This window comes from Colius striatus, chromosome Z (assembly GCF_028858725.1).
Source record: "Colius striatus isolate bColStr4 chromosome Z, bColStr4.1.hap1, whole genome shotgun sequence".
NCBI lineage: Eukaryota > Metazoa > Chordata > Aves > Coliiformes > Coliidae > Colius > Colius striatus.
Genome location: NC_084790.1, coordinates 28169248 through 28189986, shown reverse-complemented (window position 1 = coordinate 28189986; position 20739 = coordinate 28169248). Strand labels below are relative to the sequence as shown.

Sequence of the window (20739 nt, the reverse complement as noted above, 5' to 3'; positions counted from 1 at the left end):
ACTATTGCAACACAGTAACTACTGTCTGGGGACAGACCTCTGCCTTAACAGTTGCTCCGACAGTGGGTGGGCAGAAGTGTAAGAACAAGGCATGAGTGTGGTGACTCTTTCAGCACTTGCTCCCAGCCTCCCATGAAAAGCACCTGATGGATATCCTGAAACAGAAGGCTCTTTGTGTTTAAAAACACTTCAGAGAAGTTTATTCCACAAAATAGTTATTTCCTGAACCTGGGAAAAGTCGGCATCCACAAAGGATTTAATGAGATAGTCCTAAAATGTATTCTACATTACATGTTAAAAAACCACCGACGAACAAAACCCAACCCAGTTCAGAATCAGGATCTCACTGTTGAGCTTGCCGTGCCCTAGGTCACCTCATGAGTGAATATTGAGTTCATGAAGCCATTTTCTCTATTACAGTTTAGTTCTAGACTTGTTCACTGTGTAACCATCTGTGAAAGACAGAAGTTTATTGTTCTGTGGCCACAATAAAGAAATTATTAAATAAAATAATTTAAAAACTATTTTTTTTTCCAACAACCCCCTCATATTCTAGTCATAAAAAGTATCATAGATATCATGTTTTTCCTTCAAAAATAATGGTTTTTTGATTATATCCATTATTAACAAAAATTACACAAACATAAATCTTGACAAATGTGTAGACTAACTTTTCCTGTAGAAGAGAAATCTACATTCCTACCAAAAATTTACTGTCTGAATTAAGTGCAAGCAGTGCACACAGGTGTATCACAGCTACAACCAGCATACAGTAACCACAGATAATAGTTGGATTATTCTGAATCACCAACCATGTAAAAATAAAATCCGTATCTTAAAACCCCTCAGGTTTGGAAAGGTTTGATTGGACTTTAAAATAATTCATTTATTCTTCTACTTGTTTGTGAATTGAAGGTTAGAAGTACAATCAGTGTCACTCAATGTGGTTTACACAAATTCAGTTGTTAGGCAAACACTATTAATTTCCTTTGTCAACAGTAAAAACCTCAATCATACTGATAAATAATGATGGTGAAATTTAGTTATAGGAGTTGAACTGGATTGTCTGGTATACTTAGGTGTATGCATTTATCTTCTTAAGCCTCTATCTCTAAAGCCATTAATCTACTTAGTCTGCTTAGTGAAGGGTGAGAAGTAATTTGAACAGAGTATTTTGTGAACAGAACTCACTCTTGACAGAGGGATGTCTGTGTGGGAGGGTCATGAGAAGATCTTCTCAGACTGGGAGCTTGTGCCAGGCAAGTTCAGTCTAGAAATAAGGGACATTAATTTCCTAAAAGAAGTAGGTGAATTTAACCACTGCAACAGTGAATCTGTAGAACTGATTTCCCACATCACTTACAAGTTTTACCTTAAAGACTGGATGGTTTTTTGTACTACATATATATATATACACACATACATATATATATATTTCCTATCTGAAAATCAATTTGAGGATCAGTGGTCAACTCCTTCGTTTATGATGACTGCAAGCTTACATCGTCATATAAGAATTCTCAAGTTGGCATCCTGTCCCAGAAGACATGTCATGGACTCCAAAAGCACCCTCCATATATTAATTTTCTCATGTTAAGACAATGTGATTTTGAAGTAAAGACAAAGGAGGTTAAAAGTGGAAGAACCATCAGTTAGCATCTTACAGAGGGTCCCAGGGAAGGAACTCAAAAGAATGGAAAGGTTGAAGCTAAAAATTAAAACTACAGTTGAGGATTCTGGTCTGGACACATACAATCTGTGAGGCAAGGTGGTAACAGTAACATTTACTGTGGGAAAATCTAAGTTGCTCACGTTTACTTAGAATGTTAATTAGTCTTTACATATGAAGTAACTTTTTTCACAAAAATATGTTTTCTAAATACAGGGTCTAACTTTTGTTTCAAAGACAACATCATCTTTGTATATCTACTGTCCTCTTTTTTTTTTTTTGATTACAGAATGCTGGTAGAACATTTTGCAGTTTAACATATCTGCTTCTTCAAAGTGTGGGCCTAAAGCATCAGTGGCATTTACAAAACGAAACCCTGAAGGAGGAGATGTCAAATGGTCACTCGTTCAGTCGACTGTGGAAGACACGCAGAACACATGCAAATTCACAGGTTTCAAGCACTAACTCCAGCAGTTGTTTTCAGGACCAGTTAACTGAATGATGAGTAATAGTTTGTACTTGCAGTCATGTAATTTTTCTCATGCTGGGGATGTTTAGCCTAGAGAAGGAGAGGCTGAGAGGAGATACGGTTGCTCTCTACAACTACGTGAAAGGGAGCTGTAGTGATATGGGCGTCGATCTCTTCTCTCCAGTAATGAATAATACAACTTGAGGAAATGGGCTCAAGTTGCACCAGGGAAGGTTTAGATTGGACAACAGGAAGAGCTTTTTCACCAAGGCGGTTATTAAGCATTGGAATGGAATGGGCTGCCCAGGGAGGTGGCAGAGTCACCATGCCTAGAGATATTCGAAAGATGCACAGATGAGGTGCTGAAGGATAACAGTTTGATTTACTTTACTGATGGGCCTAGTAGTGTGAGGTTAGAGGTTGGACTTAATGATCTTAAAGGCCTTTTCCAACAGTAACAATTTTATGATTCTACAATTCTATGAATTTGATTGAAAATTTGAATGAAAATGAATCACTCCTGACTCAGTATAATCAGAAACACTATAGCATCCTTAAAATCAAAATTTGTATTAGATGTGGTCATGTCAGAATAATACAACATCAAGGGCTCTCATGGGGCAAAAAGTTTAAAAAATCATAAAAGGGACTCCAGGAAGATGACAGTACACAAGATGAAATATACTATCCTTCAGAAGTAAGACAAGTATCACAGCAGATCAATGCCTTGCTCTAGTTAGTTCTACTTTACTATACACATCTGTAAGAGCATGAAATTTGAACAATAGGACTCTTAACATTTTTTCCCAAAGAGGTGGTAGTATTGAAGCACATTATGAGCAATTTTATCAGCACCTGTACACAAAAGAGGAATAATTATCAGTGTAGAAAGATGAGACTTTGAATGATGAGACTAAGTCCTTTGAAATGCAGAAAGGCTGTAAAACAAGAATTATTTACACCCATCAGAAGTAATCTCTTTGCTAACTGGGGCATGACAACAACTGACCTCAAAGCACCACGACTGAATGATGACAAACTGTAGACAAGAATATATTTGGAAACATGGTTAATTATCGCTTGAAGCAAAAAATTGGATTTTACAGCAGTACCAGTAGACCACTACATTTTACGCTCTTAGGTCAGCCAAAAAAAAAAACCAACAAAAACTCAGGGCAACAGAGAAATCATCTCCAAACCACCTTTTTATGGATAATTTTCACCAATAATGGAGCACTAATGGTGCAAAGGCATTTTTTGGAACATGATCAGCATAGCATACAGATGCAAGAACATGACTTGATGTGATGATCAGCTTTTACTGGCAATCATAAATGCAAGGTTCTAAAAGATGCAGCAGAGATTCCAACCCAGATTCAAGTTGCAGAAAGACAGCAGCAGGTCATAAGACCTGGCAATGCAGGAAATCCTTGAGTAGTTGAATCAAGATGTATCATCCTTGCTAAAAATGTGAAAGGGAAGGAACAAATTAAGAGCTGCTACATGATGAAGTCCTCTTCAGTGCAGATGAGCCCATCTGCTTCAAGTAAAATAAAATACTCCTAGGAAATTGAAATTCTATGTTTGCCTCAGAAGGTGGCAGATGTATATCCTATTCTGTATGAGGTACATGTTTCAAATAATAGATACAAACAATACATTCACAAAGTCAAGATATCCATGAGTCTTACCCTTAGGTTCAGCTATGCCACAGCTTGCTGAACATAAGAGCCAATGTAACGCAGACCTGAGCAACAACCATGGATGCACATTCTCTTGGGACCACAGCAGGCAGAGCACGTCCGTGTCTTTTGGAATGCTTTACGCATAGAAGAAAAACAGGAGTTTTTAAGTTCTGCGGCAGGAGAGCACTTACCAACAAATTCATTCCAGGCTTTGACAAACTTGAGTTTTCACCATATCCCTTTCAGAAGCCTAGTGATTTTCTGCAGTTGAGAATCCCAAGGAAGTATAACAAATTACAATTAATAACTGTACTATCAGTTTCTCTGTACCATAAAGGACTGAAGGTGACTTCAGCCACCTATGTAAAATGTGTGTGTACTCCAGTATTCACTGCACACAAAACAAAAAGAAAGGTATTTCCTTCTTCTCCTAGGGACAATTCCTGCAGTGAAAACCCAAAGTGCTAGGTCCAGCCAAAAGTTATGAGTGGACATCATATGCAAAAACCAAGTTAGATCATAATTTAGTAAACAAAAGGATTACCAGCACTCAAATGTGTGCCAGAAAGTATTGACATGCAACCACTGGTGTTCCTGCCAGGTCAGGGAATACAAGGCCACTCATCTCAAGGACAGTTCTGCCATTTGTCTTTACCAAGCAATTTAAAGATAGAAGTAAGAATGGCATAGAAGAATTTTCAAGGAAGATCTGGAGGCAAAAGATATATTAGGCATATATCTGCAATATATGCCTAATTATATGCAGATGTATTGCAGACATCTTGCATGTTTTCATTATAGGGAATATATTGCTGTTGGATACAATACACACAAACAACTAACATAACTTTAAATCTTCTAACTGGCAGCAAGCAATCTTTTTTCTGAACTACAAATATTGAATTCATTATTGCAAAACTATATCATCATGGAAAGGCAATACCTCTAAGAACACAATTATCATTACTAAGCTAGCAGTTTGTCATCAGTAGCACATCTAAACAAAAATCTGTAGCCTTAGAAGCTTATGAAACTATAAGGATTTGCTGTCCCACTTGATTCCACCATCTGATATATCTGCCACTAGTTCAGAGAACCACAGAATGGTAGGGGCTGGAAGGGACCTCTAAAGATCATCCAGTCTAACCTCCCTGCTCAAGCAGGTCCACCTAGATCAAGTCACACAGGAACACATCCAGAAGGGTTTTGAAAACCTCCAGAGAAGGAGACTCCACACCCTCTTTGGGCAGCCTGTGCCAAGGCTTCCTCACCCTCACAGGAAAGAAGTATTTCCTTGTGTTTAAGTGGAATTTTTTTTTGTGTTTCAGCTTTTTTCCATTACCCTTCGTCCTGTCACTAGACACTACAGAAGAAAAAAATCCCAAAGATGACTAAAACAATACTTGCTAACATGCAGAAATTAAACTTATTTAAACTGAACCAAACACAGGCAGTTTCTAAATGCAGACGTGCGCTTGTTTTGTCTTTAACATGTTCTTGTGTTTCAGTTCCTCTCTCTCCAAGTTCATAAAGAAGACAGATTTAATATAAGCTCTACACCTGGTGAACAAAGGTTAGTTTTCCTACATCATAACTTTAGAACTGGATGTACAGACAAGGCCTGAGGGACTAGAGTTTTTGCTCAAAATCTCTGTTCCTGCAAATCATTACACTCTGCACCCTCTGCTCAGGCTCTGAATCTCTGAATGAACTACAGGTTGCAACACAGTTCTTAGAACATCTCTGGCCCTGTGACCGATCGCTGGAGAGAAACCATTTGTCCTCTCACAGCAAAATTAAAACAAGGTGAATTTGCTCTGCTTCAGTTCACAGATATTCAAGATGCACATGTGCTAGCTTGGTCACCTTCAAGTAACTCAGCTGCTGTATCTCTTAGAGAGAGCATCTGGATTGTCAAGGAGAGCATAGAGCCACGGATGAAATCCTTGCCTAATTCAAAACACACACAGCTTGTGACTGTTGATGCACTACCTTCTGTCACTTTCAGACTACTGGACTATTTCCAGCTTTGATTACTTGTTTCATCAGTTACCCTTTAATACCCAGCGGTTACTATCAAAGCCTCCCATGAGTGCCACTGAGCATGTTTTGTAGCACGGGGCATTGTGAGCAGTGCAGTCAGCCTGTTGGATATGAAATACCTTCATTGCCATAAGTTCCTGCATCAAGACTGCATTTTCCAGGTCTAGCCTCTGGCTGTCTCCACGAGGTTTAACATCATAGCTAAGGGGATCAATGTGGATGCTTTCCAGCTCCAGCATTGTCAGCTTCACTGCCGCCCTGTCATTTTTCAACTGCTGGATATAATCCTTCAGCCGCTGCTCATCCTCCTTTGTAAATTCTGTATCACAGCTGCTTGCAGTTGAGCTGGTAGTACTGGAAAGAGAAACAACAGTATTAAAAAAAATGGGGGAAAAGAAAATCTATATTTTTAGATCAAACACTCTCCCAATACTCTGTCAATGCATCTGAATCTTACTTACAAGTTCATAGAAAGGACACATGTGCTGTAGACTGGACGTTGCAATGCTCCAAAGATGTAGACGGGTGTGACAATTTCAGAAAACAAATTAATTCTCTAAGCTACATGAGAAAACTGAATCATGTGACAACTTCTATGCAAAGCCAGGTATTTAGTGACATGTAACTGAATTACTTCTTCTGGAATGGTGTCTTTTGAAACAGGTATTTTTTTAAACTAAAAAATAAAATTAAAAAAAAAGGTACTTAAGTTTTCTTAGCACTATTCTAGCAGGGCAAGCTTTTCTCTGCTGCTCAGACACTGAGTCTTCATCTTCTTTGCGATGAAGCATCTGCTAAGAAAAAAGAATTGCCCCAGAACACATTCATCTCTGCTGATGGCACCACCGGTTATAATCTCAGATATTTTAAATGGATACTTGTAGGAATCAACCTGAGCAAAATTTCACTGGTAGATGCCAGGAGGTACCATCTTTCAATTCATGATGAGGTATATTCTTCAGTACACTGGCATAAAACTGATCGATAAATTAGTGGGTTTTTTAATAAGAAATCATCATCAGAGTGGAACTTCTCCCTACCTACAGGCATCAAGCAAATGACTCCCCATCAGTCTGAACCACAAATATTTACACAAGGGGTTACAGAGCATTGGTTGCTCAGTGCTGCCTGCCCACCTACACACATGCCAATGCTGCAGGGGAGCCCAGACTCATACAGCTGTTGCATTCCAGGGTTGAATATTGTTGCAATAACACTAAAAGGAAAATAAAATGCTGTGTTGTTTCTATAACCTCACTCAAAGCTGCCTGCTGTCTCCTGAGGTCCTGTAATCAGCTGCTGAGTGAGGGATAAGTCATCCATTAACTGTGCTTGTCTGGAATGCTAGATGATCTCAGTTATCAGCAGGGGAATAAATCACTTTCTGTATCAAACTGCACTGCTGTTCAATATTTTTGTAGCAAGAAAAAAAGCCCCACCCGTTACATGCTGTGAGAGACAGGATGAGGTCCTAAAATATATTACGCACATGAAGAAAGGGAAGCCTATCAAGATAGGCTTGACTTTTCTCTTTTCTACTTCAGCTAGAGCTACATGGATTTTTAAGTGCCTCAAATAAGTGTCAATCTTCCTACAAATTCCAAGCACAGTCTCGGAGGAGATGGACAACTGCCAGGTCTACAAAGACTTCTCAAAATCCTTCCCTCTCATGAAATATCACCTCACAGTCCTTTACTACAGTTCTCTGTCCGTTTCCTATTGTTACTTCCTTTTCTTAGGGATAATAGCTGCCATAATTATCACAAGTGTAAATTGGTCTTTGCTTTTGTATTCATCCATTTCCATCTGCAATGAAGCTAAAAAAACCCAGTACCTACGCTACATAAAAATCCTTTCAGGTTCAAACAGATTTTTGTTCATATTTAATTCCTCATTACAGAATCTCTAAACAGTTAATAAATCTTGCTTTGCTAAGTCTAAAGACATCTCTCTGAAGTAGGTATTGATATAAAAATCACAGGGATAGAAAATTTAAGAAATACTTAATTCTGTACTAAGTCATGTTACAAGCTTCCTTAGCACGCAAAGACAGCACTTGCACAGCCTTTCTGGATTAAATGTAAACCAGCTGTCGTTGGAGTAAGGACAGCTTTCAAAGCCTACACAGGCTTCAAATCTTGGGATACAAAGAGCTCATCTCAGTTTTCGCTTGCAAGGGAAAGAAAACCTAGCTTTCCTGCTGGCAATGAAACCTGAGCAAAAATTGTGAAAGTCTACAGTTACATTGTGTTGGACTTCATACACACTGGATATTCACAGATTTGGCCCTGTAGGATACACAGCTATGCACATATACTTGAGGGGACAGCAGTCCAAACTGAGGAAAATAGTCTGGGTTGTTTCCAGTGATACTCACTATGCTTTTACTTCAGTCCTGGCTGCCTGCCTGCCTTGTCTGTCTGCAGCTGAATTAGCTCCTCTGGTGAATGGCTATCAAGCTGCTCTTCTTTTTTTTCTTTCTTTTTTTTTTTTTTTTAATAAGAAGGTGAGGGTTGCTTAGTGAGGAATAAACCTTAGCCAACACACCAAGGGACATGAACCTTCCCTCTCACGTCATATTGAGCAGCAAGCTGCCACCCAGAAGACTGGAAGGAGTACAGGCTGCAGAAAGCTAAGGTATAAAACCCTGTTTGAACTGTTGCAAAAATAAGGCTGCCTGATGAGGGACAGAAATGATGCTACAGCATCCCACCGCGCAGCTCTGCCAGGGTGTGTTCCCCCTAAAGCCCCACAAAACATCTCCTCACAGCCATAATGCTAGTCCACTGTTGCTCTATTTAAGGGCCCACAGCTGTTGAGCATATGACCCTGAATTTCATATATTGCTCTCCTTTCCAACAGCAATCAGGAGAAAGATAAACAGACAGCATGTACACATAGTATAATGCACCCATCTGAAAAACACACAAAACTGCAGTGAAAGATGTGCAGTTTCTAATTTCTCAAGCATGCAGATGATAAAGGACCCCAAATTCTTCACATAATACAATGTGCTCATTCTCACTGCTGTTGCATTCAGAACAAGCAAAGAGAAATATTCTTCCTGCTCACTTCATCCCTCAAGTCTTTTGCAATGGTGTCATGCATGGATGATGGAAAAATACTTTTCATATATAGCCTGTAGAAAATACGCAGGCTGGTATAGTGTAACGTGCAGTTCTATTTGCTGGCATGGTTTGCATGCACATGTGTGTTTATAAAACGCAGTGGAGGCATATAAGCAACGCTTTTAACAGTGCCTCTGTGTGAGTAACTTCTGTACATGGCAAAGGTTTGTGCCTAAAACCCTGTATAAGCTTCAGTTCATCTGTTAAAAATCAAGTCAACAAATACATCTGCAATTCAGCAATTAAGACAAAAGTTGACAGAACTAAAATAATGCTGTCAGAACTGAATCCACAAAATTTGCTTCAACATCTGCATGTAACGTTATACTTTGGAAGAGCGCATTTGATACACAGTAGACATGGGCCAGCCATCTTCTTGGTGAATGCCAGGGCTTGAGATCTGAAACAGCCCCAATAACTTTCTGAGAAATTGAGAAGTACTCCAACCAGCCAAATGACAAACAACAATATATTTGGCTAATACAAGAAACTCTGATGAAACTAGTCTGCTTCCTGCTGAGACTAGTTCAGTCTAGCACTGAAGTGCTTGCTACACTGATAACACTAAGATACCTGTTGGAATATTTCTATGTAACTTTCTTGCACACTGTAGACAAGATAGTCTTGCCTGTCAGCTACTTTTGTGAAACCTGAGGTGATTCTGATGAGACATATTGTCCTATACTTGGCTGAATTCAGGTACTTTGCAATATTGTGTGCAATGAAAAGAACGCCCTTTGCATTTAAGAGACTGGATCTTTCCCCCCATTAATCTAGATGTGAGGTTTAGGCTTACTAGCATGACAGGGAATAAAATCCACTGTTTTCAGTCAGCATTACAACTGGAATCCTTCTCTTTTGTTTTCTTCTTTTTAAGACGCAGTCAATCCAACCTCGTTGGCAATATGTGTTCTACTAGTTATCTTTCTGCCCGTTAAAATAATTGTGACTTTCAACTACACTGCAGATCTATTTAAAAAAAAATACTGGCAATATTATTGTGCTGCCACCAGCCAAATGAGATGCTTGCTATTATTTTTATTCACTTCACCAGTAAAAACCTTCGCAAGGCTCTTTCATTGCATTTCATTTATTTTCATTTCAGTTGCTCTCTTTTACAGTCTTTAACCACTTGTCACTGGTGGCTCACCAAGCATTTATTCTCAATAATGTGTTCAGTGACTTGACATTCAGAATCTCATTTGAAATGCCAAAGCTAAAGATGGGTCAACAATTCCATTATAAGCCCCTATTCTAGAGGATTTAGAACAGCAGGAAGAACTACTCATTTGTCACAAGTCTCAGGAAAGGAGAGCTTTCATCATCCCACCACTTCTTTACTCAGTTGCTTTCAAAGGGAAAAGGTAGCCATACATATCTGCAACACTGAAACAGCTACAGCAAAAGATCAGTCTTGCAGACTTGAGAGTATGCTTGAACTACACATAAAAATGTTATTTCAGTCCTATGGTCCCCAAACGGTAGTTCACAGAGTGATTCACTAGTGATGTGGACTTGTTGTACTTTCCAGTTTTATAGTGCCAGGATCTTTAAGATAAATAAAAAAAGCATTAAGCCTTCAGGGATGACTTGAGATCTTAAGCATGCTTTTTTACCTCTGCTTGCATTGCTATTGTAATGGAAAAGCAAAGGAAATGGTAATCATCAACATCAAAGAATCAAAGGTCTGGAGGTCTAAGGTAATGGGATATCTGTCTTGAGCACATCAGGGAGCCAAGTGACACTTAGGATGCAAAAATGAGTTGAGAGAGCTGCCAACACAGGTAAAGTAACTTCAAAAAGCTGGAGTAATGTCCCGCAGAGAAACAGAAAGGATCCAGAATGACAGGGAGAGGAGAGTTAGACAAAATCTGCAATTTTTAAACCCAAGATAGAATATGTACTTGTATAAATATCGAAAGGTGTGTGCCTTTGGAACCAATACAGATTCTCCATCTATGGGCTGGGGCAGTATCACATGTCTGTAAGCTGAGGAGAGGATGACTATTTTGAGAGGAGGTTCACAGGAAAGAGAAATCTGAAAACACCTCTACCACATATCACTTGAACACAACAGGAAGAAAGAAGAGACGATCTGTATTTCATGGAGAAGCTAAAGTTTAGAAATATTTTCACTAGTATGTATGTTTAGAGAAATACAAACTACATTGGGTATGGGGGACAAATGTATAAGTAAGAGGGGCAACAATGTATAAGTGGCTACCAGATCAGTATGCCCATATGACAAGTCCTTGACTTGCTATGTGCCTTTCAGGTGAGTGAGAAAAGCTCTTTTCTCTCATATGCCACGTATATCAAAAGAGATAATAAAAAGTTATCTTATCCAGTACAATATCTCTTGCACACAGAAGCAGTTACATTTGCATTTTTACATTTCATGACACAGTTTATACTGATGAAATTTGAAATCCTATGCCATTTAAATCACACTCTGCTGAAACATCTACTCAACTAACACATTATGTGCACACATACACATATTGCCAGCTGACTGCCAAAAGTTCACAGTGAATAAGGAACATGAAGGACGATTTTCTTTCTCAAACACAGACACCCATCCGCTCCCTTTCAAAAAACTAAAATGATGTTCAACAAAACGAGGGCTACAGAGATTCTATTACTATCAAACAGTCTCAGTGAAAGTGAGTGAGGCAAGTCAAATATTTTAATCAGCTTTGTGTAACTTCTTTCCAAGGCCAGTAAATACTTCTGGTACAATGGGTGATCAATGTGTTACTAGTGCAGATGCTGACATGCTAATTTCTTGGACTGAAAGTGCACCATGGAACTGCTTTGAATAAAACATGAAAATTTCCCTCACATTTGGACCCTGTTCCCTCAGATTATCTTTTTGCTCACTTTTTAGCTATTCCATGCAAGTCACATAGCAGGAAATAAGATGCTCTGAAGGAGGCATCAGCAAGAAGAGGAAATGATATAGTACTAAAATAAACTTCTAACAATGTCAAAAAATGACAACATTTCAATAAAGAACTGGCTCCAAAACAGATTAAAATGAAGTTTTAGAGTGAATCTGAGAAACCAAAATAACTTTGAAAAAGAAAAACGTTCATCTATATTTATCCAGAATGCTTGCCAAATTTGTATCCATACACAAGTACACATATTCACTGCACACAGTACAATTACATTGCAGGCAGGCAACAACTCAAAGTGAAGCTGCAAGTAGATGTATTTGAACTGAAACACTTCTGCAACAATAGCTCATTTATATCTCATTATTTTACAGGTCTCCAGAAAAATTGCATCAATCTGGCTGGATTTGAAACACTCAGAGAACAAGTCCTGAGCACCTCAAAATGCCAGCAGAAGCATACTTCTGATCTCTGGTTGTCCATATGCCTCTACTGTCTGCATACAATGGATGTAAGGAGAACATGATCTGAGTTCCAACAAAACAGCAAGGAACTCAGCAAAAGAAAACAAACTTAACAGTTTTACCATTTAGGAGGAAGATCAAAGTTTGGAGTCACTCATTTGCCATAAATCTGTACAAAAACCCTTCTTGGCTGGAGTTCCTCGCTCTAGACACAATTAGACCACTGAGGCATGGTGATTTCTAAATTAAAGCAAAGATGCCAGTGGGCTGAGGTGTGGGAGGTAGTTCAGCAAGTACAAGACAATGCAGGTTCTGATCTGAAATCAAATGCTTGGGGATTAGGAGAGCAGAGTTGCAGTTACCTTGTGTGGCTGTTGGATGACAGGCTTTCCCAGGGCTGCACACTGCAGCCGGTGACTGCATAGGCTCCCCCGCAGCTCCCATCTAGCTTCATCAGCAAGGCCTTTGCTGCATTCTCAGCTGTCTTCCTGCAGTCATGAGCTCTCTTAAGCATCTGAGTGATGTTTTCATCACCTGTCTGGTCCCCTAGTTTTCAAGTAAACAATCTGTTTCAGAGCTTTAAGGACAGAATTAAAGGCAAGAGTAGAGACACTTCTACACCCTCTCAGTTTATACCAAGATGACGACAACAAATTACCAATCTGTGATGTAAAAGCAAGTTCACACGTGTGTGAGCATCAGTGGTTAACCAAGCTACTGGCCTGTTGTTGGTTTGTGTGGAGCCACTTTTATCTTGGTAACAGGGGGAGGGAGCTGCAGTGCTGGTCCCAGTAAACAGTTCTTGAAACATCCCCTTGCTTTAGTAAATGGTAATACCTAACTAAGTCCTACAGCAGACATATAAAAACTAAACTACATTCTCCTTCATAAAATGCATACGAGATCAAACCCCACTCAACTCCTTTCCAAGATTTCTTTCTACCACCTGTCTGAATAGAATATCTGAGACTACACTGACTTTTGCTGGCCACTGATCTCTGTCAGAGGAAAAGCTCCCTAGCACATTGGGGAAAGGAATGAACAGAGTCTGGAGGAAAAGTAGATTAAAATATCCACTCTATAACCCTCAGCGTACGGCACATGGCACAGGCCAAGACAGGTACACGAGGGCCTGCTTCTAGCACTAGAGCAGATGGAAAACAAGGGTCACGGTTAGCAGCATGGTGACTGCAGACTGAGCACATATAGTCATCTCAAACAACAGCCTGACCATGTCAGTCCCATGGCTCTAAAGATGGACAGTCACTCTGTCTCTAAAGGCTCTGTGCCTCCTAAGGCATTTACATTTCAGTGTTTCCTGAGAAGCTAGTGCCACAATACTGTCTCAGCCACCCCCCAGCATAGCCTGAAGAACTATTCTCCTCTTTCTGAAGGCTTCCCTTCTTTCTACTTGAAGACTTACACAGCTGCTTTCTCCTATTAGTAAAGGGAATGGGACTATAAACCCTAGATAAATGTTCATTGTGTAAACACCTCTTTCTATCAGTCAGCAGCAGCAACATCAAGCTCCAAGCACTTCTGAACTGTATTTGTGACAGTGGCTCATTCCATTACTTAGCAAGCAGTATGTTAAAAAACATCACCATCCAGTCACAAGGTTAACTAACTATCCCCTACCCAGAGTGTAAAGGCTAATAACTCCAACAACGAAGTGAACTTATATAAGACAGAATATTTTGAAATTTCAGAGCAGAGGTAAAACGTAGGGTGAAGAACTGGAGACATTTTGGGTTTTTTATTCAACGCTACCTTTGTATTATCCTAATCCTAGTTTTTCACAAAATCTGTACTTGCAGTTACTGCAGCTGTATGGCCCTAAACCACATATGCTCACGAGTATCATTTAATAATTCTACTCTGTACTGTTGCATGCTTGTAGCACCCCCACCACTGCCAGAACAGGCATCCCCTTCTAAAAGTACACATAAGTTAATTCAAATTGCTGGTGAGTTTTATGATTTCATCCCAGTCCATCATTTTTTTCCTCCTATTTTTTTTGGGTGTAATTTATTTAGTTAGAAACAGATGGGTCATAAAACAACCACCATTACAACTAACTCTAACCCCAACTAAGATGGAAAAAAAATTTCAAAAATGAAATAAAATGACTCATTGACATCTTACCAACAGAACCAACACCTGCAGCTCTGAACTGCCCAAGAATGAGACTCTGTTCACTTTCTGCCAATGCCAAGAGCAGCTCATACGCTTCTATGCACTGCTCACTGAAAAAGAAAAGAAACCAGAGCAAATAAAAATCACACTAAATATATCTGCTATTTAGAGCAGAAGAATACTTGCAACAGCAACAACAAAAAAGAGGTAGCTCATGAGCTGCACAACTCCCTACTACTTACCTAGTAGGAAGGATATTAAGTGACATAACATACAGAGTTTCTATCACAGCATTCAATCAGACCCTTTGCTTACGATAGTCACAAGTTGGCTTCAAGTAATGCAACAAGTTAAAATAGAAGAGAATGACTTGATCTGCAGTAAGCTCCAGATGCGTGTTTGAAACAGTCAATACAAATGATGGTCGACTTGATTCCTTTGAGAAACCTTTTTAAAGCCGCCTTACTATACAAAATACAGTACTCTGCACTCTATAACAATATTATGCAGAGCACAGTAAGAAGAAAAGCAAAGAAAAATACTTGTTGCTCTGTCCTGGCTGTAAGATTTTCATCCTTAAAGCACAATAGACTCTAAGTACAGTTGTGAATCATACATCTCTGTTGCACTCTCATGTTTTTGAAAATTTACACATGAATGCACCTACTTGTAATTTACATTTCCTTGTAATTTGGTCAAGGCTGATAGTACCAGAATACATTCATTAAAAGGCAGACAATTTGTCCCAGGACCAGAACTGCCTGTTCCAGATCAGCTGCAGTTGAAGGAGTTAGATGACCCCTTCTTTTTACACATTGTAAAAAGCAAGTCTGTCTAAAACAAATTTAGATACTTGCAACCAAACACCAAGCAATTAATCCACAATTCCAGTTGATGTCATATAAAGCTGTCCTGAATTATGTGGACTACAATACTACTCAGGTCCACTGGTCTTGTAAAAAGTGCTAGCCTAATATAGAGAACCTTTATCTTAAGACCAGATACAGCAGAGACAGTCTGAGCCTACACACAACTCTTAACTTAAAGGTTAATTCAGTATTTAAAAACTAAATCTGTGTTTTTCTATTAGAAATACACTGCTGCGTATTTCACTACTGCTGGTGAACGTGGACTGAAATACACTGTGTTAGTGATTTCAGTTCTGTAGTTTGTGAGGTAGCTCAACCAAAGCGGCATTTCTTTCCAGTGAGGAAATAAAAATAAGCAGTATTACTGTGGCAAACCAATCTCATTCCCAAAGATTTCTATCAAGCTTCCCCCTACTCCCTCTTTTTCTGACTGAGACACTCTCTGCATAGGTACATACCTGTACTGCAAAGCAAGCCTGAGGGCTGTGGCATTGGACTCATACTTCCCAACGAGCATGCTCATCCTCTCAGCGTTGCTCTTGCACTCTTCCAGTGTTATTGTCAACAAGTCATTCTGGGATTTCAAGTGCTCAATACGGCTGTAGAAAAGGAAGCAAATTGCAACCTTCAAACTTAGTTTGCAGACACTGTCTTGATAACTCTAAAACAACCATCATTTTAAACAACAAATACCATTTTGTCTACATGAGGTTTTTAATGAAGATGGCAAAATCGTTCAGTTCTGTGTCCCATACCAAGAACCAAGTGGACAGAAATTCCTCTTAGGACAGACAGACTCTTCTCTCCTTCCCACAGAATGAATGTAAACAAAACCCTTGCAACAGCAGTGAGCAGAAAGCTGTACTCTTATTTTGTAGCCACAAAGCTGTGTAGGACAGCTTCATATTAACCTTTTTTTCTGCCCTCATTCCTCACCTCCTGCTGCCACATTTGCTTCTTAAGTGGCATAGTAATACTGCAATGTGTGGGGGTGTGTAGGGATCATGCAGCTGCATAAATGCCCCCTTTCTTTGGCATGTCCAGAACAATCATTTCCCTTGAAGTAATATTTTGGTTGTGATTAGAGAGGTAACTTCCAAAATATGAAAGAAGTTTCAGTGAGACCAAGATGATCAGGGGACTGGAACATCTTTCATATGAGGAAAGGCTGCAGGAACTGGGGCTGTTTAGTCTAGAAAAGAGGAGACTGAGGGGGGATTCTCATTAATATTTATGAATATCTAAATGGTGAATGTCAGGAGGTTAGGGCATCCCTTTTTTCTATTGTATCTAGCAGCAGGACAAGGGGTAATGGGATGAAGCTGGAATACAAGAAGTTCCATTTAAATATAGGAAAAAACAATTTTACTGTTCAGGTGAGGGAGTAGTGGCACAAGCTGCCCAGGGAGAGTGTGGAATCTCCTTCCTTGGAGGTCTTCAAGACCCACCTGGACATGTTGCTATGCGACCTGATCTAGGTGAACCTGCTTCTGCAGAGAGGTTGGACTAGATGATCTCTAAAGGTCCCTTCCAACCCCTACCATTCTATAGTTCTATGAGGCAATGAAATCTTTAAAGAGTTCTGGCACTAGTCAAATAGAAGCTCATAACCAGAACTTACTTGTATTGCCCTTCTCAATGAGGTTAATTCTGAACTTGAAAATGGGGCTTCAGAATATCAGCATTGCTGCTTATTCTCACTGTTGGTAACTGCACTATGCATCAAGGTACTACGCCTAATCATTCCACCTGGACATACAGCGAAAACAGACAGGCAAAAGATTTCAAAATATGGACAAGTAGCTAATGAAGAAATCAGTGCCTCCTAGAACTCTAAAATCACCAACTTAACACACACAAGAAGGCTAAGGGCTCCTGTATCATTTATTCAGTGATCAGAATAAAGCCCTGACTTTCTTAGTTTCTAGAACTCTCACATGCTTCACCTCTTACATCTTCTTTGACACTTCCTACAAGACTACATGTTGTCAAAGCATAATTGTGCAGTGCATAGAAAAAAAGATCACATTTTGCAGCACTACAAAAACATGAGCTACAAATAAAAGAGATACTGTACTGATCAGACTAAACTGAAGATAGCCATGGGGAAGAAAGAACTTGAAAGGAAACATGCTGAGACACAATTCTCATGTTCTTGATCCACAGTTTTGATTATATGTGCCAAAAATTACATGTAGCATTGGTTTTGAGAGAGCTGTTTGAGGGATAACACCAGCAGTATTTTATCTGCAACCAGGAAGCTGCAATCTTTCTTCTGCAGCCGTAAGTCTGTTTACTGGTTTTGGTTTTGTCCTGAGGAAACAGAATTATAGCATTAATTCCAAAATGACAGAGAATAAGTTATGAGAATCTTTATCTTTAGCAGTGCTGTGTCATATGAAAAAAGATGCCATTCTACTTCGTCAGCCATAGAGAAGGTCAAAACTGTCACAGGTGAAGGGTGCCACAAGAACCTGATAATGCATGACTGAACTATCACACTCATGGAAAGAATCCTTACAATATGATTCAATCTTCTCTTCATCAACCACATTCCATGTTTATTGGCAGCTGTGCTAGTTGAGCTGAGATTGAACTAAGATATGCTCAAAAAAGCATAAAGAAGTAATGACTCTAACAAAGCTGAGAACAGATAACACATTTGAGCATATATTAACTTTTCACCTTACCTATTTAATCTCTCTGTTTCCACTTCAAACTCACGGATTTTGCTTTCAGAGATAGCAGATCCATGTGAATAAAGGGTCTGGAAGATTTCCTGGATATTTGAGCAGTCTTGGAGGGAATGTGCCAAATGTTCTGCCACAGTACTAGAAACCTGCACAGGGCAGTTAATAGATCATTGTGAATAGACACCACTGGACTCCTCTCACATGCAGCATCCATTCAGAGTTGCATTTGCTTTCATGCACTCACTTCAAGGCATTCATTATTCTGCTTTTACTATTAATTTTACATTGAATAGAACACTTACAAGTTTCCACTTCAAGAAGATATTTTGATTTAAAATTCTACTAAGGAAGGGTGAAGCCCATATTTCACAATACATTAAAAAAGCCTAATATGCAAGTTGATACTCACTCAGTTGAAAACTTAGCAAAAGGTCAGAGCTAAGTTCTTCAGTGAAACAAATATTAACACACAGTAACAACAGTGCTGTGGATTTGCACTGGCATTACAAAGATGTTCTCCATTGACTGGAAACATAACTGAACAGTCTTCTCTTGAATCTTAATATTTTGGAAGAATGAACTCCAAAGTTACCCTCTTGAGGTCACACAGCAAATGATTTCTAACCACTAGTTAAGAGAAACAGAAATCTTAATACTGGGTGAAATATTCTCTATTGATATATTTTTCTCAGAATAACACAAACTGAGGAATCATTTCAGCCTGCTGTTCCACACACAGTTGAAATAAACCATACATACACCTTTCTGCTTGCAAGTAAGGAACACGAGTGCAGGTAGGATTTGTATTGTGGCATTAACACTGAAAATTCCCCAACTTTAATGTATTTTCAGTTCACTCATACATTAACTTAGTAAGAGAACAACGCTGCTTTTAACGGAACATGGGTCATCTTCAGAAGGTATCATGCACGCACATAATTATTAGTCCTTACCCCTATGCTGCTGATTTCTGATCCTAAGACAGGTCTATCAGATGATGAAGACTCTGATCTTGTCTTTGACAACTTCACTCTCTCAGCAATCTGTAAGTGAGAATGCTGCATAGGTTACATAGGAACCCACACTCCATACAGATTACACAAAATGCATTTGTTCGCTAGCTACACTCACAAACTTTAAGTACTATAAAATTGACAGCTGTGTTGCAACTGAGAGATTTAGAATTATTAGTGTTTAATTCCTTTCTGCAGTTCAAGTTCATGGGTCTGCTTAGGACCCTAGAAAACTCACTGGGGATTCTAGGTAACTCCCAGTTAATCAGGTGCTTGCAGAGCAGCTGTTCAAGATGAAGGCTGCTTCTCTCAGACAATAAAAAGCCTTACTGTGACACATGGTAGCTCACCTTAGCTATAGGAATGTCATTGCTACTGCTGCTTGTACTCAGCTCTCCTGTGCTGGGGTTAATGGGTCGGTTGGCAGAAGTGAGACGACTTGGGCTGGATGGGCCTGTTGCCTGCACACTTTGCAAACGCGTCTGCAGTTCTCGAACCTAAAATAAAACATAATGTTCTGGTTTTCCCATTTCTATGGTTTAAACAGATTTGAGATTTTTCCATTGTCTAGTCAAGCATAGTTCCTTGTGAAGTTGTATTTCTTCCTGCAGTGGTTGTGAAGTTTTCATTTGGGGAGCAGATGGATGGAAGTTTTTAAGAAAGTCCATTGTTGTCAGGTTCTTTAAACTCTTTGCATTAAGGAAATATGCAAATGTAACACTGTAGAGTAATTAAAAGTAATCAAAGTTTCACCTTGTTTTACATAACCCCTTCAGTGAAGCTGTACTCTATGTATAGAAATCATTCTCTCTGGGGTGAAACTAATGTTCCAGCCTAAGATGATGATGCCTAAACAAATCAAATGAAGATCCTGCTGTTAATGGAAAGATCCAGATATAAAAAAATCTCCTGACCTAAATATATCAAAGGGTGACTTTGTCATATTTAAAGGTCAAAGAAATCCAGACGTTAATCATGCCTTCGAAATTATGGTTAAGTAAAGCTACCATATAGTGACTAATGTACAGAGAAGAAAATACAGGCAAGGTACACTTCAGGCTGGAGAAGGTCTCTGTATACATACAGTGCAAACACTGCACAATCCTCATAACACAGCAGATACTTGCAGAACTGACATCAAAAGATTTTCGGGGCTAAAGGGTAGGGGAAAAAAAGAAAGTCTGCAGCAGCCAAACTATAGCTAAAGATTATAGTGTTTACCTTGGAATAATTCTTAGTAGATAAAGAATAAATGGTCTGCTTAACACAATAATTATGCCACAAGGTCTAGTGACAGGGTTCATTTTTCCCACAGAATCAGGGAGTATGAGGTCGGAGAAGTAGAAGAAACTACCTGAGGAGGCAAATTCACTGACTATGGAGTGTTTAATACAAAATTTCAGTGCCAATTGTGTTGGAATAGTCCATTTGCAAAACAGAACTGGTGAAATTTTACCAAAGGTGCAAGGGAAATAAAAGTTCCACCCATTTGATATCCCTCTGAGCATGGACTGCAACCCTGATCAAAAACAAGGTGGGAGTTTACACTAGTACAATACATCTACACAAAGAACTGATGAAACAAGCTGAAATCACTTAGTTCAAAAATATTAGAATTGAAGTTGCATAAAAGCTTAGGCTTTCTTCAGCTATAGGCTCAACAAGTGCATAGT

At 39.2% G+C, this 20739-nt stretch overlaps 1 protein-coding gene across 1 annotated transcript in view; it reads right to left on the bottom strand.

The window, feature by feature from the left end:
• MCC (MCC regulator of WNT signaling pathway) overlaps positions 1–20739 on the bottom strand; it is a 200925-nt gene that overhangs the window by 18548 nt on the left and 161638 nt on the right. Inside the window, 7 exon segments of the mRNA XM_062017600.1 lie at positions 5986–6220; positions 12718–12901; positions 14501–14601; positions 15819–15959; positions 18051–18199; positions 19007–19096; positions 19417–19563. Coding sequence (XP_061873584.1) covers positions 5986–6220; positions 12718–12901; positions 14501–14601; positions 15819–15959; positions 18051–18199; positions 19007–19096; positions 19417–19563 — 1047 coding nt within the window.